General features: G+C 39.0%; 1 protein-coding gene across 2 annotated transcripts in view; it reads right to left on the reverse strand.

Moving 5' to 3' along the window:
• Positions 1–251: 251 nt before the first annotated feature.
• The window catches only part of map3k21 (mitogen-activated protein kinase kinase kinase 21), a 32750-nt gene continuing 9567 nt past the window's right edge, over positions 252–23434 (reverse strand). Inside the window, exons 2-10 of one of the 2 annotated variants that reach the window (XM_042501791.1) lie at positions 17839–18019; positions 17562–17710; positions 15472–15647; positions 13142–13382; positions 11865–11987; positions 9180–9330; positions 8801–8895; positions 6912–7733; positions 252–6397 (exon numbers count right to left, since the gene is read on the reverse strand). In XM_042501791.1, the coding sequence (XP_042357725.1) occupies positions 6036–6397; positions 6912–7733; positions 8801–8895; positions 9180–9330; positions 11865–11987; positions 13142–13382; positions 15472–15647; positions 17562–17710; positions 17839–18019 (2300 nt within the window). In that variant the 3' untranslated portion in view covers positions 252–6035. Of the gene's footprint in view, positions 6398–6911; positions 7737–8800; positions 8896–9179; positions 9331–11864; positions 11988–13141; positions 13383–15471; positions 15648–17561; positions 17711–17838; positions 18020–23434 lie in introns of both variants that reach the window. The other variant, XM_042501790.1, reaches the window with a different exon arrangement.

The raw sequence follows: 23434 nt of genomic DNA on the forward strand, positions 1-23434 counted from the left end.
GAAAACTGCATTTTAAAGCTTGTAGAGACACCTCATAGTATAGCATGTCAAAAAAAAGAACAAAAATGTCATTATACATGTTTACGAAAGGTAGATCATTATTTTCAGGTGTTTAAACACCAACGAAAAAGTGCTTTTTTTAAAATTATACTTCAGGTTTCGCCAATAAATTCCCCTTACACATAAGACCTTAAGAAAACGGCAAATATTTGTTTTAATTATTCATCAAAGAAACAAACAAAAAAGTAACATTAGTCTCGATTTAGACTTTATTCAAAATGTTGATAAACTTGATACTCTTGATCAATAAGGCGTGAAATAACCAATACTGTAATGATAACAAAAAAAAGATCCGCTGAAACAGATAAACTCAAGATAAAACTGACACATTCAGTGTGACAGAGATGCTCGCTGACTTTAAGGAAGTATTGCATTTAGGAAGTCTCGTTAATTGATCCGAAGGTGATGGGTCTTTCAGCAACAGCAATAAGCCTCATAAGTTTTTTGTTAAGTTTTCGTACCGAGTAGTTTTGTTTCCAAGAACTCCTCACTAGCAGCTAGTCATTTAGTGGTTTTGGTCCTGAAGACAGAGAAGCCTTTAGTGCTGGTAGAGTTGAATTTGGTCCCTTAGCCAGAAGCCTTAATGCACCTTTTTGATAACCGGTATCACAAATATTCGTGTTGCAGGTTGTCAAATGTAGTGGAATGTTTAAATGTAGAGTCAACCTCAATAACCTTTTCATTAACCACTGTGTCTGTGGACAACAAACTGCAGCTTCAAACTCAAATACAATATTTTAAGGGGAACGTACAGCACCAGTGCATTATATTATTTACAGATAACCCTTAATTCATTTAAAAAAAAAGGGAAAAAAACAGGTAAATTCAGTGATATCTTGGCTTGTAAACTGCGCCTTTACCAGCTCGGTGATTAGTAAGGCCTTTACAGTGTTGATTTGACAGTCAGTGGTCACAAAATACAGAACATGGGATACTTCACATTCTAAATCATAAGATGCTGCAGTGATATACACATCAGGGATCACAATTATATTTACACCATTTGGGAATTCATATCGGTATATCTGGAATTCATACGTAAGTGAGCCCTTGTTTTGCCCTTCAAACGTGGGGCACAATGAACTTCTCAATAACAGACTTAAATTGGGGGAAGTACAATTAGTCAACAGAGGAGCGGATTTGTTTCAGTCTTTAGACAGAGGGCCCGGGAGTGACCACAGGACTATAACAGTATTCATCCACCATACTATCGTGCTTACAGAGGTCCGAAGAAAAAACAGTAAAACAAATTAAGACAACAAAGCGTTTGTTAATCCCGAGAGACCCATTCAACTGGCTGTTACAGTATGATAATAAAACTGTCTTCACTCTCTTTAGCCGAAATCTGTCCAAAATGTCCCAAGACATTCTGGAGCTTGATGAGATGGAAACCTGGCTGAAACCGTCACATAAAACATGTACAAATTAAAAATAAGCAAAACTATAAAACATGACTCAACTAAACAGATCAAACTTAGTGCAATTAGGTATATGAAACTAATAATGGCAATGGGGTAAAATCCACGATGCAGATGAACGATGTCAGGGAGAGAAAAAGAATTTCAGGGCTACAATGCCTTCTTACCAATACATTTTCAAAACTTTTAGATCGTTTTTTCCAAAATATTTGACTGCATTTCAATAACTTTAAGTAGTTTAAAATAGGTAAGCCTATATAGCGACCATGCAGCGCGATAATGAGGCTCTTCCTCCAGTGTGCTATGCCCTCAGCATGGCTTTATGGTCAAAGTGCTGCATGGATTATGGAATGCCTTTGTGTTCACACATACAGTGGACACATGCGGTAATGTTTGGTTGTCTGGATGCTTTGTCACTTAAACGAGACTAACCAGAGAAGCTTCCCCAATGCAGACATCAAACATTTTGGTGCAGAGTCTACACACAGCGTGGCTGGGGTCCGCCTCTCTTTTTAGCCATGTATTATAAATTTGTTGTTTGAAAATCGTACACTTTTGGAGATAAGAAAACTGGTACCGATTGCCAACATCACTCGCTTGTTGGACCTTGCAGCCACCAACTGGCTGCATAGAAGGGCTGCACAATATATATATATTTTTTTGTCATTATCGTGATGTCAACTTGAGTGCTAAACACACTGCAAAAGCCTGGGATATTGCACTCAGGGTTTTTTTGACTTAGTTAAAAGATAGGATCAGTCAAAAACTAAACTTTTAACTTCTACATTTTTTTGATGGTTAAAATGTAACCATTATTCTTTTTTACTGTTGTCTTTTGTGTTCGGTTTAATTTGTTCAATAAATGAATTTTGGAAATAATTTCCCTTAATTATTAATTAACTAATTAACTTATTAATTCAACAAGAAATTTGTTGTATTTAGGCAGTATATTAATCGCCATGTACACGTGGCGGGGGGGTTTGCGTGTCCCTGTGATCCTGGGAGCTGTGTTGTCGGGAACGTTAGCTCCTGGTAGGGTTATCCAAGGCAAAGAGGTCCCAGGGGAGGGGCCAGACTAAAAGCGATTCACAAAGACCCTGATGACACGGCCGGCTCGAGATGAGCGTACCTCGGCCGGTACGGAGGACACCACCCGCAGGATTGGAAATCAGGGCCGGGTGCATTGTGTGCCGGGCAGCAGGCAGGAGCGGGGCCCCGGGTGTGCTGACCCTTGGCTTCGTAGACTCGCTCTGGGGACGTGGAACGTCACCTTTCAGGCAGGGAGGGTGATACTAGTGAGGTTTCAACGGTTGTACAGCACAGCACTAGATTTTATATGAATAATACAAGAAACGTTAAGACATGTTCAGGATTTTTCTGCTTTTAACTGTTTTTTTCTTAAATAGCAAAATCAATTCAATCAATTCATGACTTTTCCAAAACATTCTGTAAATTACACACCACTTCCAGGTCTGGAAAACTATTTTTTTTAATGTCATAACATTTTTTTAGGAATCTCATGATCATGGGAACTCGTCATTTGTTTATCAAATTGTGCTCACGTGATAATACTTTCATTAAAACTTAAGTACCTCAGAAGGCACAGGGTATGTCTGGTTTACAGTATGTATTACAGTACAGTCTGGTTACAGTATTGCCATTTTGTGTGCACTCAGTGTTCTAAACTAAATTATCCCGTGTGGTCACTCCCGGGCTGTGTTGTAATCCTTGCACGACTTAAATCTAAAATTATGCTGTGTCATTACAGTTCAAGCCAATCAGCTGTCATCGGGGGGATTAGAATATAAATTCATTAATTTGGGGCAGGTTTTCCTGACATTAACATTCATGACTGAAGTGTTCCCCCTCTCTGCTTCAGTGTGCTGAGTACAGGAAATATTAACCCAAAAAAGTTTCTATAAATACTTAGAAAAATCCATATTAGCAACATGTGACCACAATGGCCTTTTAAAAATGTATCCAACTTTTATGTGAAAAGATTTCATGTTTGCTTTGTAGGACTTCCAGTGTTTTTCTACCTGCATCTCTAAAATCTTCAGGGCATTCTGGGAGGAAACATAACTTGCATCCCTGCTGCGATCCAGTATGTAACCTTTCCCCAGAACACGAACGGTACTGCAGCATTGCTGACTTTTAAAACAGTCATAAAACAGCATATACGCAATACAAAACAACCGCCAGCATTAGGCTGATAATGGGATAAAAAGAGATATTTACAAACGAGGCATAACGATTTTTTTGTTCAACATCTTAAGGGTACACGCATGCATGATTCTCAAGTCAAAAAAAAAAAACTATAAGCGCGATCGCACAACTTTGAAACTGACATGGAATGTATGTCCTGCTGGTTGCTAAGGTAAGGTCAAGTCTCTTCATATTAAATTACCTATAAAAATATATATATAAATAAAAAGGTGAGGGTATTGTGTTGCAAAAGCTGCAGCAGCGGTCAACGTTGAGCTGCACCGACAGAACGAGAAAGGAAGAAGGTAACAAAAAAGACAGAGAGAGATGAGCGAACAAAGGCGGCAGTCGAGCACCGAGGGATCAGAGGAAGAGCTGCTGATCCAGAATGTTCTGCTCAAAATTCAGAACCGTGTGTGTTCTAGAATGAGACAAGGCAGTGTGTAAGCATTAGACTTTTTCCAACGTGTTCTGCCTAGTCCCGCTCGATGGTGCTTAGCTAGTACTCATCACCTCATCGCATCCTTGTGATTGTATGCTAAACTCGCAGTGAGCGATTTTATTACAAGGATTTCCCTCCTGAAGACAAGACTTTTTTTCCATTCCTTGCTTGCAGGTACTGGTCCTGCTTCATAAGGTGCCTCAATTCTTCATATGCACATAAAAGTGCACAGGGCCTGTTAGAAAAGAGAATGCACCTATGTCCACTCTGCTTTTTTCTTGCTTTTTTTGCACAGTAAGAAGCCTCATCTACAGGTCAGCAGACTGTACAGTTTTTCTGTCCTTGTTCTTTGTTAGACTGACACCTCAACTTGGAGTGAAGGACCTGGACGAGAACCACTAAATGCAGGGCTCACACTAACTTCAAAAGAAATTTAGATTATTTCCTCCAAAAGTTATGATCAACAGGCCTTTAATATAGGAAAACCTACATATAATCTTGTTTTTTTTCCAGTGACCTCACATTTCTTTCTTTGTAGGCTGCTTGTTTCCCTTTGAGAGTATGATCATCTGTTCACAAAGTTGACACTGGTGAATAATTAGCCACCTGTTCATTTCTATTCAGTGATGGCGCAAATTAAACATTTGATTCAGATGACAAAGCAAAATCACATTTTCACATTGTGTTGAGTTTAACTTTGGTGGGTTTTACCCTCAAAGTTGCAGCCTCGACCAATGAACTGATTGCTGCTGTGTTTAAGCAGTCGATATTCCATGATATTGGCCATGGAAAATAAAACTGCCCCCGTTGGGAAATGCTGCCCGACTGGCAGTGAATCAAAAGACATGGAACATAAGAAAATGGAAAATGTACCAATAATATCATATCTCTCAATATTAATTAGCTAGCTAGTGTTAGCTAGTTTGCTAGCTAACACTAGCTAGACTTTTTTGCTAGCTAACATTAGCTAGCAATCTAGCTTTCTGTGTACATTACATCCAGCACTACCCCCATTCTTTATTCCCTAAAGTGTGATTGTGCGATAATAAGATTACGTCTTGTTTGGCACTAACACCAAATTACCATGTCCTGATTAGCTACCGTTTGTGATCAATAACAAGACTTAAATAAAGTCTGATTTCTAACAATTGTTTAGCACAAAATACTGCCTCATTTCTATTTCACATGTTGATTGCTCCCTGGGAAACTAATGATAATGATATATTCCTACTGTCCAGTTTGATTAAATCTGTTATTTGGTATTAAATGACATGCTTTTCTTATGATATAACATAAAAAATGGCCTATATTTCAACTGATGTGGGGCAGTAAAGGATCTGGATAAATGATAAGGGGGCAATGGCCTAAAAAAAGTCCAGAACCACTGTCTTATACAGTTCCCTAACCCTCTGTTTTTCTTAATTTCGATTTAAGATGACACAGATTTTTAGCTATTTGTACCAAAAAAGCCAGCTTTTACAGCAAGGCAAATGTACACAATCAAACCTTAAGAGGAAAACTGGCTTCCACTACAGCGTCCACTCACACGGATGTGTCACGGTAATGAGTACGAGCCAATCACAGCGCAGCAGGGCGGAACCAGGTGGAACATGGGGAAAAAAGATAACGCAGTGTGTAAGACGAGGGTGCACGCTCTAAAACCGCTGTGACACGGATGTCTTTGAGAAGTCTCAGACTTGACTACGCTCTAGAACACTGACACTATGTTCTAGAACTAAGACAAAGCTGGGTTCTATGTTATAGAACTTTTAAAAAAATGGAAGAAAAAAAGGCAGCCTGGTTCTAAACCCTCCAGGAGTTTTAGGCCAAAAAATTCTGTCTGTATGTTCTGAAACACTCTAGATTGTATCGGATGAGCTACGACCACAGCAGATCACTTTTCAAGGCTCCTAAGAAAGGAACTCTTTCTCCAGCTCGAAGACGGAGGGCCGTCCCGGGGAGCTCTGAATGCGGCAGAGCGGCACAGTGCAGTCTCGTTTCTGGCCCTCTGTGTCCAAGTCCAGCAGGGAGCAGCCCTCTGAGGACAGCACCACACTTAGGTTTTGTGCCGTCTTCTCTCCAGAGTAATGGCCCAGGGAGTAGCTCTTGTTGCGTCCTCGCAGCAAGGCCCAGGCGTGCGGTTTGGCCCGGAATGACACTGGCCGCGGTCTGGAGAAGGGCTCCCCGCCAGAGGGCTTCTCTGACGCCCCATCCTTCTCTTTCTCCTGCTTCTTCTGTGTGACTGGAGGAGGCAGAGTGGGTGGGCCATTGGCTGGAAACAGACAGTGAAGATACACACACACACAGAGGGTTACTGCAAATATTTAATTACACACAACGCAATTCCAAGAAATTTCAAAACAAACTTTCAATGACTCTTAAGCTTCTGTTTTTTTGCTGCATTTGCAATCCTTTCACTAACATCTTTAGCACTCGGCAAATTGGTTTGATTTCTAGCATTTGTTTTTTACTTTCAATTTTTTGCTCATCTTCAGGTAATTTTTTTTTGCACTTTTTTAATTATTTCTTGCTCGTAATTTCGGTTCAAATGAGTTGCTCATTGCCTTCTTACTATTTTGAAAGAAATCAAGCCAATTTTCTCTGGTTTCAAAAGGGTAATAATTTAATGACTTTTTCAAAACTTGAAATGTTTTTCACATATTCCATTAGTTTAACAGGCTTGGAAAGCATGATTGTAAAATTCCAGGACTTTTCCAGGTTTTCCATGATCATGGGGACCATGTACACATGCTTACCTCCCTTGCCCCCTGTTTCATGTTACTCACTATTGTGGTTGGTAGTGTATTTCTTTCTGCGTAGACGTGTTCCTGTGTTGTGGTTGCTCTGCTCTGGTGGCTGGCTTTGGGTTTGCACTGGCGTCTGTGTGTTCGCTGCTGTCCTGTTACTCTGGCCTTCTGTAGGAGCTGCTGGGCCGGGTCGTGAAGACTCTGTGTGATGATTGGCAGCCACGAGCTCAGCCTTCCCCGGGCTAGACTGTGACACCTCTGCCTCCGACTGTAAGAGGCACTTGGTGGAGTTGCACTCCATGATGGCAGACATGGAGATGAGATTGACAGGCTGGGTGGCGGTGTGGTTTGACGACGCCTCGTCTTTGCGGGGGCGACCACTTGGTGGTGAGGTGCTGCGACGGAACCGGGTCGCACGCTGAAACAGGCCCTCCTTCTTTTTCTTCTCTTTCTCCTCACGCTGGGGCTCACAATCTTCTCCAGAGTTTTTTAGAGCCTCCCTGATGTCATAACCGAGAACAACTGAAGCCAGCAGCGAGCCGCAGCCGTACAGCACGGAGTCTGTCTTACGGCGAGCTGACGTCCGCTTCAGGCTGTTAGTGGGGGTGAGCTGTGGGGTGGTGGAGGTGGACGAGGTGGATGTGGTGGTGTAAGGGTCATCTGGGGTCTCTGGCGGGCCACCTTGACCCGCTGCCCCGACCCCAGCATCTCCTGACCCACAATGCCCAGCAGGGCTCTGAGGCTGCTGCTCGTCCCTCCACAGAGGTAGATCGATGTACACCTGGTTGGGGAACTTGAGCTGCTTTGGCTTGGAGTTGCTGTCCAGACATTCCTGGGGGAATGCCTCATCTTTACCGGCCCCTGCTGAAAACGTACAAGTGAAGTCAGACAAATGAAACACTCACCAAACAGGCGAAGGGCACACGTGTCCATGTGCACAGGTTTATTGTAGGGATGGCAATGAGTACTTGAGTACTCAGGTAATCAATATGGAGTATTCCAAGTATTCATTCAACGTATAGAGAAATTACCACCCAACCTCCCTCACGTGAACACAAACTGGTTCCTGTCCGATGTTGAACTAACAGCGTGGAGAGCGGCCCCACAGATATCTTGTGTAACACAAAGTTTGCTGTTTTTTTTTTTTTTTCATGTTAATTTTGAATTTATTCTTGATTAGGCTGATTGAGGCCTTGTTGTTCAATAAATTCATTTCAAATTGCACTTGTTTTGCACTGTTGGCCAATTCACATTTCTATTTTTATGTTAGACTTTTTCGTGAGTACTCAAATATGGAAATTACATGGAAAGCCTCTGCCTAGTATACTGCATGCATTGCATCAATCTGTATGTGTTTCATGTGGCACATGTTCAGGCTGTGAAAACAAAAACTTCTCTGGGACAATAAAACTATCACTGTTTAAGAAAACCTAATCGTTGTTTTTTGTAATTATGTAGACAGAGCACCTGCAACATGACAACAAATAAAATGTGTTTGAAAGGAGCAACAAAAAGGACATTAAACCCATACTTCTTGTCGTTCTTTGTATTAACTTAATTTTGTGTCCTTTTTATGTTTTATATTGCTTGTTTTTTTGTTTTTGTTCTATGTTGTCCGTCTGTAGCTTATGTTGCTGCCTGTCTTGGCCAGGACACTCTTGAAAGAGAGATTTTTAATCTGAAGAGGTTTTTCTGGTTAAAAATAAAAATAAAAAACTTTTTAAAAAATCTTACAAGTAAGCAAGCAGTCAAAAAACTAAGATTTCCTGTTCATCAAAAGGACAGTTATTAGTCACTTTAGACAAAATGTCAACGGGAAAATCAGAGTAAAATCCAACAATAATTACTAATATATTAAACAAATACAAAAGTCTTCATGTATATTCAAACTGAAAAATGCACAGCATCACACTGGACTTTCAGCTCACCCTGTTCAGCAAACAGGGCAGCGAGGGGGACAGACTTCTGGGACTTGACCAGACTGGTGGACCAGGGGTTACTGCCGTCTGACAGAGGACGCACTCTGAAAAGAAAGAGATGCCACAGACAGGAAAACATTAAAGAGAAAATATTTTAATGCTTAGTATAAAGTGTATAGTACTTTTGTAGGCACTTTGACCTAATGTTTGAATATTGCTGTAATATTAATAGAAAATGGGTTGAAAATAACATCAGCACTTGAGGATGTGGTTATGTTATTTAAGATCAGGAACCGGAGGTCCCCACCCTGATATTGTGACAGACAAAATACTGGCCTGCTTTTTGTCTATGAATGTGTATGTATTTGTGCGCGTGTATACACTCTACCTCTCGGCAGCAGCAGGCCTTTCTTTGCTCTGGACTGAACTGGGGCCCCAGGTTCTTCCTTTCTTCTTGATTCCCTTTTTAACATCATCGAACTCCTCTGGCCTGAAGAGGGTGCTGCGGCCCCATGTTCGGTTGCTCTCATCTTGAGTAACTGCAACACAGAGACAATATAAGTTAACCACAGACTCAAACAACTGTAAGAACGTTTTGTTAGAAAAACCACAGCCCTGACAGAGAATCAGATGTAGACATGTTAGTTATTAAAAAAGGCATTATGCAGTCTGTAAAATCCCAGGAGGCATCTTTCTCTAGAAATGTTCTTTAGTGTCTCTCCAACTGTCAAAGAGCACTTAAAAAGTCTAAATAACCACATACCTCATGAGTGTGTGATATAAGCCTTTAATTGTTTTAATAACTGCATTTGATTTGCGAAGATTTATAGTGCCTGTTTAACTTTTTTTAATACCCCAAAAAAAATCACCAATGTTTATTTATTTCTGAAAATGTCAAATTAAGAAGCCATAAAGCAAAGACCAAACCCAAAAAGCTGTTTTAAAAAAAAGGTTCTTATAACCGTGGGTTAGTATTTGTGAAGTTATGAGGGAGGATCAACCGAAGATGTTAGGGCGACAGACTGGGGCCAAAACTCCTAAAACTAGGAAAATGTGTTGAACTGCACTATCATGTTTTTTTTAAATCTCAGATTATTTAATTCAAACATATATGGACAGCAGACTGGCCCGAGTCTGTGGCAGAACACCTCATCATTGTCATTAGAGTACCTGTAAAACAATTTCAAGCAGCAGCAAACACCAGAGTCTTGTTACAATCCACACTTCAGGAAAAAACCTTGTCAATCAGCACAAAAGTCCCTTCTGATGGGAAGCTGTTAGGCGTCAAACCCATTCAGCTGTCAAAGTTAGCCAAACATCGCAAACCCAAGCCAAACCCACGTTAAATGTGGGTAGCCAATAGCTTGCCTTTCCTCCTGAGCCCATATGAGGCCGTGTGCTCGCTGGTCAGATCAACATCCTGTTGGTAAACATACAAACTGTCCCTCCGCATGTTGGACGTCACTGAGGAGGAAAACATACATGTTACCTCTGACTAACAAGAGGGTAATGACACAAGCGTTAGCTCTATGATACTAATAAGCTAAGTTGTTAAATGTGCTGTGAATCAGGATGTTAAATGCATGAAGTCCCATAAGGCAAAGATACTGTGATTGTAATTTTAGAATTTTGCGGTGCTAGGAAAATTAGAATTGTATTTGATTTCAACACAGAGCACTACAAGGTGATTATAAAACAATTATCAATGCATTTGAATTTTATTTCAATACATGATTTTTCTTGCTACTTTTAAAACATAACACATTTGCAATTATCCATAATTATCCTGCATGTGTGCAAAATATCCTGAAAATGTACAATAATATCATGACTATGTGCAATATGTCCATCATACTTATTCTGCTTTAATACCCCATTTTTAGACTTATTTATTGTGTTTATATTTATATATATAGTCTTTAATGTTTGTGCCTGTCTGTGAAGTTCTGTATACTGTATGTACCACTGGAGACAACAAGTCTGTTTTACAGCTGAGCAATGACAATGAAGGCATTTAATTGAATTGAACAAAATAAACAGATGAATTTACTTCCATTTCCGTAAACACAACATGTTTATGTCCTTTATGTTTCAATATCCACTTGGTTCAGCCTTAAGGATTGTAAAGCTTAGTCCTCCAAAATTGCTGCAGGTAATAATGTCTAAAACTGGGTTTTAAATGTTTCTACAATGAAACATATTTCAAGAGAGAATCACAATGCATCTAAAAACAGATTTATTTCCCCCCACCCCCTGGGTATATGTAGGGCATGAGCATATATGTACATTATGTGTGCATGTTCACACTTATATTGCATGTATCCATTTGTTTTTTGAGTTTTGAGACTTTTCTTAGATGTGCAGGCTGTGGGAACAAAATCTCTCCTGGTACAATCTGAAATTCTGACTACTTTTTTTGACATTATTTATGTCATTTATTATTTATTTATTTATTTGACATTGACATTTCTCTACATGAAGTCAATCCATAGTGAAAAAAATAATTATAATCAAGTGAATATCCCATGTTTCGGGCATATCTGTATGTGTCTGTATGCAATACATAGTGGTTGTGAAATTAGCCTCTTAAACAATTAACACCATCTATCTGATCTAGTTACTCAAAGCAGGACAAAGCCAGTTGGATCCATATAAAATAGACCATTTTGCAAAATAGAGAATCATCTCTATCAAGGCTAATGACAACAAATACATCTGCACCCGCTGTCTGAATACCAGCAACTACCATAAACGCTCAAGAGGAATGCGTTCCAGTTATTGCAAGGGCATTGGTGCGCGACTAACAACATCATCAAACTGTTCAAACAACTGGCTGACTGCTTATGGCTCTGGAGCTTTTGTTCACACGGCTCTGGTCACTACGACGCTGCTCTCATGTTCCCATGAAAGTCTCAGAGAGCTGATTTTTCCTCAGATTTGTATCTTTAAAATATGCAGATTTGACTTAACTCAGGCCAAGAAATACAACACACAACCACAAGAATACTGAAACAATGCAACACAACCAGACCTCACACTGATGACAACTTTAATCTGAAAAAACTGAACTTACGCTGAATGGCTCGTAGCCGAGGGATGAGTGTGGGACTGCTGGGAGGAGAAGAGCTGGTGCTATGAAGGCTTCGCCTTTTGTCCATAGAAGGTGACGCCTGCACGGTGATCTTATGTTGGAAATCTGCAAAATGCAACATTCACATGAAGACAGGCACAATCTCAGAATAGTTACAGTTAGAGATGTCACACACCCACATCTTCAGCCAAATGCAAAACAACGGCACACAAACACAAAACACTTTTGTGCAAACTGATGATGATTTGACTCAACAAATCTTTGAATCTTCTGGTGTACAAATGACAAAACAACATGATTGTTTCATTTTGATGTGTTATTTATGTTTTGTTGATGTGATTTTTCATGTTTTGTCAGATTTTTTTTAATGTTGTATAAATGTCAGGAAATTGTTTGAATTGGTAGCAGTATACACAGTATACAGTATACAGTATACACAGTACAGTGGATATGTATTGTTTATTTTTATTTACACTGTGGTAACATATTGTAGTATGATGCACATATTTTAACATGTTGCTTAAATTTTTTTGTTTTTATTTTCTCTCAGTATATGGTGCTATGTATTGAAGCACTTATTTTCCAAACTTCTTATCTTTCTAATTTTTTAAAAATTTCTCTTTGCTAATATAGACGAGCAACTGTTTAACCCAATTGCCCCCTAGGGATCAATTAATCATTTCTAAATCTAAATATGAATTACTACTCAAAATACAGCCCAAATATTATTCAATGTAAGATGTATAAAGAAAAAATAATGGGACATTATGAACTTTTTGAGTAACAGTAGAGTTCAGACGACTGTAATTGACTCTTTCTGTTCTTATTGCTAAATTTAATATGATTTGTGAAAATGAATGGTTAATATCGAAAGGCTGGCCATTCGTCCCTGTATTTACAGCAGCTTCTGTGATGAGTAAGAAAGGGGCAGGTATTAGATTATGAGATTCTTTTTTCCGCTCCTGTTTGTTAATGGAATGTGTGTGTTATGAGAAAAAAAGTGTATGATGGGTTTTTGTTATTGTTTTGGAAATTATACACTGACATGTGCAATTAAACCAAATATGAATCAATTAATGAATAAATGAATGAATAAGATAACTGTACAGCATGCCATAAAATATAATAAAAATGTCATAGTATAGTATGCCATTAAAAAACACTAAAAATGTCAGTGAAAAATGTCATAAAAATCATTCACTGCTCACACTAGAAGATCACCGATTTAAATATGACCCAAGTTCAGTGCGTCCTCTCACCTGACGGCAGGCTGATGCGGTTTCCATCCTTCAGTTTGAGGCGGGAACGTTTAAATTTGCCTTTCCTCTTCTTCACGTTGGGTTTGTCTTTGTTGAGTTGGAAAATGAGGATGTTGAGCTCTCTCTCCAGCACGTTGATCTCCCGCTCTGCCAGCTGCTGCTCCCGACGCTTTAGCAGCTCCTCCTGAGACTTCTGCTGGAGGGCGGCCCGCGTCAGCTCCTCTTCTCTGGAACGTAGCTCCTAGAAGAACCAGGTACCAACATTATCTCTCAGCTTTTTGGTTTGTAAACAAAACAGTAACTCAGACTAAAATTCAGATTTTGTATAAGATGTAAATAATACAACAGGCAGCTGTACCCAAGTTAGTCTTATGTAATATTCAATGAATAAAAAGCCTGAACTGTATCTGTATCTGTATCTATCAGCCAGAGACTGGTGCAATTTCTTGCATTTGTTTCACAAATTGCAAGAAATTAGTAGGTTCAGACAATTATCTTTAAAAATCTAGGGAAAAACATCTTGGTAAAAAGGGGAAACTATATTTCTACTTATCATAATTACATATTCAAAATTATTTTGCAGAACTGTTATAACTTTTAAGCATATTTGTTTTTGTTCTACTTTCTTTCTCTTTCTTTTTTTTATAATTTTCAGGTAATTTTCTCTAATGTTACATTAATTTCACATTAATTTGGGGTAATTTCTTCTTTCATTGCTCATTGCCTTTTTCCCATGTTTTTGACTGAAATCAAATTACATTGTTCAGGTTTTAAAAGGTTTCAAGTGGCCGACATGCAGGAAACAAGAGACAAGCCCGAGTAGAAATGAGGAAATGTAGGTGATTGTAAAAAAAACATTGTAAAACACCGACGTATTTCTGAGCTACAATAATGGCTACATAGCGATAATTTGCCATTTTGTTATATTACGTCAAAGGTTATCCATGGAAGATTATTGTCACAACATCATTACACACAAGAAAATTCCATGACTTTTCCAAAACTTTCAATGATTTTGACTAATTCCATGACTTTTCAAGGCCTGAAAATTGTGACTTTTCCAGGTTTTTCATGACTGCAGAAACCCTGAATATAGGCCTATGTAAAATTCCCTTGTAAGCGAAGGGAAAATGCATTGCCGAGAGTCAAACAGGTAGAAACACATCTCATAATTCATATGTAACTCGAGAAAAGCTCTCGCAGACAGACATCTATAAGACGGGTGTGAGTGTGAGCCGTCTTTTAGATAACTCCTTCTATAACACGTTGGTTTCAGGAGATTACTGCCTGCTGTTTCAGGCCATATTACAAAGCTAACCAGTCTTGTCTCCTCCCATGGCTTACTCTTTCTTCAGTCCCTCTATTTTCTCTTTAATTGCTCTCAGCTGAGTAATAATAATCCTTACTGGATGACTTCCATAAAGCAGCTTTACAGTCAAGCCACTTCAGCCACCCACCTAGACACAGATTACTGTGGGACGTTTACAGGAAATCTGCTGATGTAGTGGTTAATTCTACATGAAATCTTCTAAAATTTGCAATGGGAAAATGTTAGATAATGCTTAAAGCCGTTTATTTCTCTTAGTTTATGAAAGCTTTACATACTGAGAAAGCTTTGTAGGGTTTTGTCATGGTGAGATGGTGCAGGTTAAGAGATTAATTTGAATGACTGGAAGTTTCATAACACACAACTACATGTTGAAAGGCGGTTAAGCATTCCCGAAAGACTAGAACCCCGTAGAATACATACATTTATAATTCAGAAAGTTAAATTATTATATATAATGCAAAAGTTCATTATTTTAAAATATAAAAAAAACACCTGTGAAGATTTTAGTATCCCTGTCATTCAGTTCACTCGCTCTGTGTGCTGATCCTGCTGTTTCTACAAACACTAATTAACCCCCCTCTTTAAGCCAGCGATGGGAGACTCATACAGGAAGCAGATTAAGGTCTTAACAAGGGGAAGTACGCTAAAGCACCTCGGCATTAATGACTCGTTTTGTTAAACGTGCGATTAGCTTTTCCACTGAAAGTAACCAATTAAACCTTTTAGCCCGTAAAAAGCTGTCCCAAGCCATTCAGTAGGGTTCGACCAAATCTTAATAGATTATTCAACATGTATCATCAATAAAAAAATATAAAAGCAGAGAATAGTACAAGAAGGACAGAAGGTCTGTTACATATACTGTATGTCTAGTTTCCAATTCCCCACACTGTGTGAGACAAGAGGCGAGAAAGGAGAAAATAAAGCCCTGATATTGTGTGTATGGTGTAGTAATGTCAGGGACGCCACATTTGAACGTTAGTGTTTCAGCACTCAGTACTACCTTCTCTTTGGTCCTGAGCTCATCAAACATCTCCTGGATCTCCACACGCCAGTCGTCCTGCATGCTGTGGAAGGAGTCCTGGGGCATTGTGGCCATCACCGCCTCCTCGATGGCTGACAGCTGCTCCAGGATGCAGGAGAAGGAGGGACGCACGTGGGGGTCCTGGTCCCAGCACTCTGAACACATCACAAAGTTAGATCGAGACATTAATAAACAAATGTATTGTTCCTGTAATCACACATATTCCCAAACAATATTCTTGACAACAGGCCTAGAGGCGAAAAGTCGAAGATCCCTGTGTATAGAAATTCAGTGGTTGTTCTATGTTACTAAGGTGTGCCTGAAGACAGAGTCAATTTTATGTTTAATTGTTAATTAAATCCGGGCTCAACACTAACTTTTAACAATAGTAGGAAGGCTGGGACCAGAATCAGGTTTTGATTTCCAAAACTGAAAAAATGCATGACTTCACTACAAGACTTCAACGTGACCTAAACTGTTTCCGATTAACATCAAGGTTACTCTCGGTCACTATTGTCTCCGACACGACTATACCCGACTAGTTTAACAATATGAGCAAGTCAGTGAGAAAAAAAAGCACTTTTGATGGACGAAACTTTGCCATATGCAATTGCTACACAGGATTACGTTAGAACTGTTGAAAAATGTGTCGCAGCTCCCGGCTCAGCTGATGCATTGGAGTGATTTTAAGACCCGTGGTAAGTACGAATCATTCACACATCCAAACATGTAAACATAGGGCCCAGGCTGAAAAATACCGGAATTCCCCTTTAAGGCACTACCATATGTAGCTATATGCCAGGTATACAATGAAAATGTGAGACACAAGAGTATTAATCTCATCTTATCTGTTTGTTCAGGTTCATCTGGTTCCTGTCAGTTGAATCTACTTACAGATTTGTTTGTGATGTTGATGCGTTAGGCAAACTTTTCTCACCACAATCAAATAACTTAGCTTTGAAACTGTCTCTAAAACACACATCTGTATGCACGTAAATCATCAACTCACATACAGCACTGACTGGTTCCAGTTCTGACTGTAACAGCAATTCTAAAATATCATTAATGCAAAAATACTAAAATTTTGTTTATTTTAGGGTGTTCATTTTGCTGTGTTTACCCAGTCTATTTTTTATTTGTTAAAAATGGTTGCAACTGATGGTAACCAAAGGTCAAAGATTAGTTGCCAATTTCTCAAAATTCTCCTTGTTATGTGCAGAACTTTTTTTTTTTTTTAATTATCAATCATCAGTAACTTCATTTCTGAGTTATTCTCAATGAAACATTATGAACTTTACTTTGGTGATACACTGCAGTTACTGGTGATAATAATAACTTTGGTCTGATACTATGATAAAGAGTTCTGGGGGTAGCAAAAGAAACTACAGTCCCAATTCCTTTCATCATGAAACAACAAAATTAAGTTTGCTACTAAATGTTAAAGAAGTCACAGTGAAAAGAGCTGGTTATTTCACTATCGCCTGTAGCTTTTTATCTATCGACCCACTGCCGCTGCTGCTTTTTGCTCTATTACTGCATGCAATAGTTTAAACTGATTCGCTCTCAACAATTTCAAAATATGACCTTTGTCTTGTTTTGTAGAAATGTTTTTGATTAATGGTCATGGTAAAAGCTAAGCTCAATGAAAAACACACTGCATTTCCTGTGACCCCTTCATGATAAAAGTCGCCTCATGTTTTGCCACTTAAATGTTTTAATGTGAAGCTGCAGCAGTAGGAAAGTTTGCATTAGAAGTAAGTTAATACAGCATTTTTAAGCAAATGTTACCCTCAACACCTGGGTCATAATACTGCAAATATATAAATACTGCAATACTTTCACCAGTAGGCTACCGGCTCAATCACCATTGGATTATTTTATTCACAAAAAGATAATGACTGACGAGGCATTTCTTAAAATGTAAATTTTCAAGATTATTATAACTTTAGGGAAGAGAACCTCTTTTGTGGTTTATTTTATTGTCGAGTTTGCAATGTTATGTCACGTTTTGTTCTCATCTGACACTTATTACACCACTGCAGCAGGTTTTTCTTCCTCTGTTAATTTACCTTCCATGAGCTTGGCAAAGGGTTCGGGGCAAGTGGAGGGGATTGGCAGAGTTAACTTATTGACTGCCACACCGTACGCAACAGCCAGGCCATCTATCCCGCGGTATGGCACCTCCCCTGTTAACAGCTCCCACAGCAAGACACCATAGCTGGTGGATGACGCACACACAAAGGCAATAAAAAGAAAGTAAAAGAGAGAGGGAGGAATATTTAACAAGGGAATGAGTAATAATGTCAAAAATTTTGGGGTCCGTGTGTGGTGTGTTATTTGTCATACCTCCAGACGTCACTGCCTTTGGAGAAAAGAGATGACTTGATGACCTCGGGGGCCATCCAAGAGTAGGTGCCTGCAGCTGACATTTTTGTGGTTTTGTGCCACTCCCTGGCCAGGCCGAAATCTGTGATCTTCAAGGTCTTCCTCCCGATGTCGTCATTCTCAATCTTTTCAAGTAATAAAACTGAAATAAAGAGTGATACATTAGAGTGGGATGAAGGCAAAAAAGGAATCTAAATAAATATACTCAAGGGAAAGGGCACAACAAGCACTGAGTGATTGAGAGAAAGTGAAAAGTGGAAAGACAGGATATGGATGAAAGTGACAGGTGTGTAGGGGGTAATAGAAAGAGGAGAAAGAATAGTGACAGAGAAAGGGAGATACAAAGAGAGGGGGACAGAGAGGAAGACTGCTGTGCAGGTGAGGAGATGATAGTCGATATTCAGCAGGGCCAACAGAGGTATGCAGGTCATTTATTACTGTAGTAACAGAAGGTTGACAGCGCCACAAAGCGCCTGTCCTCAGGTCCTAAAACTGTTTAACACATTAAAGACAGCCGGAACCCTCCAAACCCGCCTGTAACACTAAACCTCGCCTGAGAGCCTGCAACAGTGAAGCCACAATCCTCTGACGTGCGCAGTCAGGTCAAGTTTTACTCACCCATTTTATATTAGTGAGTCCTGTTATTGTGACTTATCTCTATATGTTCCTATATAAATGGATAAAGTGCGCCGTGTTTCGCGTGGATGATTTTTACTGTCACTCAGCGTGCTTACACTTTGGACAGGTGACATGATTTGATGGCACATAATTGCAAAATGGAGGAAGAGAGAGAAAACAGCAAAGGGCCAAAAGAAGAGACGGGCCAGAGAAAACAACCGAAAGGGTCAAAAGTTTGGGATGACTTCAAGCTTAAACGAAGCTAAAACTCTGCACAGTGCATCTATTGTAAAATTGAAGTCGCCCAACACAATAGCACAACTAAAATGTATAACTGCTTTAATACAAAGTGAATCTTCAAAATTGGGAAGTTGAAACTAGATGATATTGGTCATTTTTGCTTAATAAAAATTAACAATTTATTTAATTTTAAAATAGTTGCAGATTAAAATACAATCGATTGTTTCAGCTCTAATATGGAAAATACAGAAATGTAACCAAGCATTTAAAGTTAAATAAGCTATGATGTAAAATGCACACAAATAGCATTAAACAAAAAAAAATAAGCACTTGTAAACACTTGTGTCATTTGTTCTAATATCACTGATAAACACAGGAGTCAGCAAGACATAAAGAGCATTTCAGGTTTTTAATCCTGTGCCACCCACGAACAGGTGACGACTGGGCAGTAATGATATTTTTCTACAGTCCAATGTTTCTCTTTCAGCAGGAATGAACCTTCTCTGTATGCTGATACGCTAACTGCCAAATAGTCTTGTTATCTCTTTGACAACTAGTCGCAGCCTTTTCCATGGAGCGGCGCATCAACAGCCAAAACAGACTCTTTGATCCTTTGGATGCTCTTGGTATTATTTTCAACATTTGTTTTTACCTCTGCCAAAATCTCCTCACATTACAAACTGTCCCATTTCATCATTTACATGTCGTCTTAACACTGCAGGTCAATTTGGACGTCCTATCAGCTGTGTTGATTCTAAAGAAAGCCAAACCCAGCAAAAAAAAAAACAAACTAAAACTTGAGTCAAAATGTCCTTTAAGGCACTTAGGTGTTAAAACAAACACGTGAGTGTAATTCCGACACAAACAATCTGTGGTAATATTCCCATGGGAAAAAAGGGTGTAATGATAAAGACGCATAGTGGACGTGTTGAAAAACACATTAAGGCATTTTGAGTTTCTTCACCTGCTGTATCAAAATGAACACTTGAAAAGTTACTCTGTTTTGTTAACAGCTTATACAAAAGCTCTGATGCGTGTGCAAGAATTAGTTGAATGAAGTAGCTGCACTTTGTGCTGCATTATCACTCACTGACCTTGGACTTCCTCCCTCACAGCAATACCAAACTAAAACCTGCCAAAACTCCCGCACACATGAACCTTTTCCGCATTTCTCAGTAGCACTCGTGCACAAACATGAACTACACTTTTTTACTTCTTTTATAACCACCTGACACCCAGTTGGCATGGTTTACCTATAATAATGATACTGTTCTTCAATCCTAGTAAGGAATACAATGTGATTATTACACAACAAATGTGTCAAGACTGAACAGATCTACTGAGAGGTGTAGGAGGGGTTGAAGGAGGATAGCTGTTGACTTCAAGAACAGATAGTGTGGTCAGAAATTGGCTTAGAGACTTTGAGACAGATGGATGAATCTCAACGGACTCCTCAGTGAAAATCTGTGTATTTGAAAAAAAAAAATGAAACAAACATATTTATTTCTTATGTTGCTCTATGCCTGTTGACACACAGAGACAGAGCCGGCAGAAAAATACTTGGTACAACGATAAAAGTCATTTTTCAAGTGAAAACACCAGGATTTCCCACACATTCATTTATTTGTAGCAGCCTGCCACAATTAAAACATCTGCCGTCATGAATAGATTTTCTATATTTGGAGCTGGACCTTTCGTTAGGAGTGATTTCTTAGTATTAATATACCATTGGAGTTATTTAGACCACCACACTGTCAGAGCGCAGAGTGCACTCTGGGCAGAGATGGAGCAGCAGAGAGTCAGGTGCCATGAAAGTGAAACTGTTCCTGTATATCGACGGATGAGTCATCCCATGTGTATGTGCATTTCTTAATCATATTTTTAAATTCTGCTGTCCCTATAGTCTGTGTTCATCAAGTCTGCATGAATGTATGCATCATTTATACATGGCACTTTGGCTAAAACCACCAAGGACATACAGCTTGCGTACTGCAAACACATCTGCACAACAGAAAAGTTACCATTTTATCCCAATGAACAAATACATGAACAGACAATTCCTGCTTATTAACTAGGTCTATCAAAAACAAACTGTTGCTAGGCACTTACTTAGACACACTGAAAACACAATTTCAGAGGGTGAAGTGATTTCAAGCAGTATTTTAACTGTAGTGTGACTCCTATGGGTCTCCACTAATAACGGGGGTTTTGGTGCCATTACTAGCCTCGGGCACAGAGGGGATCCTCTACCCAGGCTGCAACAAAAGGAATTCCATTACAAACAGGTTTCACTAGACCAAAGATATACTCCCACTTCCTGTTGTCAAGTCCTCTCGCAGTGATTCCATAGATTCCTCCCAGCCGACTCTGAAGGCTTATAATGACTTATGATGGGTTAGTTACACAACCCAGAAGAACAGTGGTTTTGGGATAACCCCTGTCTGCGTTGACTGGACTATAGAATATCATGCCAAGCACTCTCTTTGTAGCTCCATGATACTTCAGTGTCAGCCCTCTAGAAATTTCTGATAAAAGACCTAGCTCCTGTCTACATGACTCCATGCTGACGTGATGCTAAAAAGACACCTTTAAACCCCAGCCAGCCATTTTGTTTGGCTACTGAAGTCTATTAGCAGCAAAGCTAACAGCTCAAACACTACAGGCACTTTCAAGAAAGGATGAACTGTGAAATACACGCATGCCAAATAAAATATCTTCTCACTAAATTAAAAAAAGACAAATATAAATAAGCAAGTGAGGCTGCAACTAACAGTTAAACTTATCAATCAATCTGCCAGTTATTTTCTTGATAATTGTGATCTTTAAAAGGTCTGAAAACTTTAAAAAGGAATTGCATGTTGCGTTTTATGCATGAATTACGCTACATGAAATGGTTTTTATTATTATGTTTCAGTGACTCTCACAATCGATGCTGTGATGTATGCATCTAAGCTTATGTTTTTTGAAAGCAGATAGCACAGGAATTGTCAGTTACTATTTGTAAACAGAGTCGCAGATGAAAATGAAAGCCAATCCCAGATTCACTCTCCTTTTTGCATTTGCCTCACTATATTTGTACTTTTTGATGCCGTATTCACATCTCCGGAACACAGCAAAATATAAACATTTAATTACACCCTGTTTAAAGGTGTATTTCATGTAAACATGTTCTTTCTTGAGAAAATTTTGTAAAACTGAGAAATTTGCAACTTAGCAATGAGCTAAATTAGGTCTCACAGTCTCCTCTTCACCGACTAAAGGCTCACCTGCAGCCACCACCCCATCTTTGAAGTCCACCTCCCATGACCTCCTCACCCCATTCCAGTTTTCCCAAAAAGGATAATCTCAGCAGCTTTTCAACAAGAAGCTCCACATCAAGTTATTTTGTCAAAAATAGCCTGCCCACCTGGAAAAAGCTACACACTAAAAAGAACATCTTGTTTTATTGATATTATGTATTCTTTAAAATGTCTCACTGCTCTTAGACAATTTTTACCTTTTACTTCCTTAACATAAACATTTTAAACTCTGCACATGCCAAAATTATATTAAGTATATTAAAAGTGCAATATCTCAAATGAATTTGAAACAATAACAGCAATACACTCCTGTTACAAAGCATGGAATTTCACCAAAAAATGTATTCAAAAAGCAGAATATGCTTTGGTTGACTTCTGTTAGGGACATCCTAAAAGTCAAGCCCCAGGCTAAACCACACCCTATACTGGATCTAGTGCCTGTTTACAGGCTCAGTTTAAAGTTAGCACATGTAAACTTTAAAGCACGTACAGCTGAGCTAATGAACAAAATCAGATTAGTCAGTCTTGAGTATTGTTTTGCTGCTACAGACAATTTCAGGCCTGTTTGGATATGCTAAGTAGGGGTGGGGCAATTGTAACCCAATTATTACTTGTGCATGACTTTAATCCTGTCTAAATATGGACTATGTCACCACATTTTAAGAACTGCACACTCACACACTGTTACATGCCAGTAAAAATAGCTCAAGGTTATTGCATCTGCATGACTGCACTTACATCCTAACATTTGCTGGTATACTGGAGTCATTACTAACTCGTCTATTCTTCAGTTTTCTTCATCAACATAAAGGCACAAACAACACCGCACTTTAGATTAATAAAAGCAGCTGCATGTAAATTACAATTATGTTATCATCACAGTTAAATTATTAGTTTGGTCAGCTCCATTAGTTACAGGCTATTTGTAAAACCTGTTTGGTTTAAATAAACCATATGCTGTAAACTACTGATTACTTTCATACTGATTTACAATCTATTAATCCATTGTGAATTCTAATTACAAATGTCTTGCGATACTTTGCAAAAACTGTCCTTTAAACCTGTCGTGTCTGTAAAGTTTATGACTCAGACGCTATGTTGTTTTCCATGCTTTTTCTTACTCTCTCTCTCTGAAAAGAAGATGTTTTGAAGCAGACACCAGTGTAGCGCAATTGGAGATGGATATGCCTCCAAGGCAGACCCCACCCTCAGTCCAACCCCCATTTAATTCCCCTTTCCAACAGTGGATCTTCAGGCAGACCCATCTTTCATGGTGGAACAGTGGGAAGATCAGAAGCAGAGCTACAGCCTTCAAAGCAGGTCCCACGCTTCTTACCATTGCTTTCTCCCCCTCAAGGTAAAAAAGAAAGAAGAAAACACTTTTTGGGAAAAACATGACT

Source organism: Plectropomus leopardus, chromosome 15 (assembly GCF_008729295.1).
Source record: "Plectropomus leopardus isolate mb chromosome 15, YSFRI_Pleo_2.0, whole genome shotgun sequence".
Lineage (NCBI taxonomy): Eukaryota > Metazoa > Chordata > Actinopteri > Perciformes > Serranidae > Plectropomus > Plectropomus leopardus.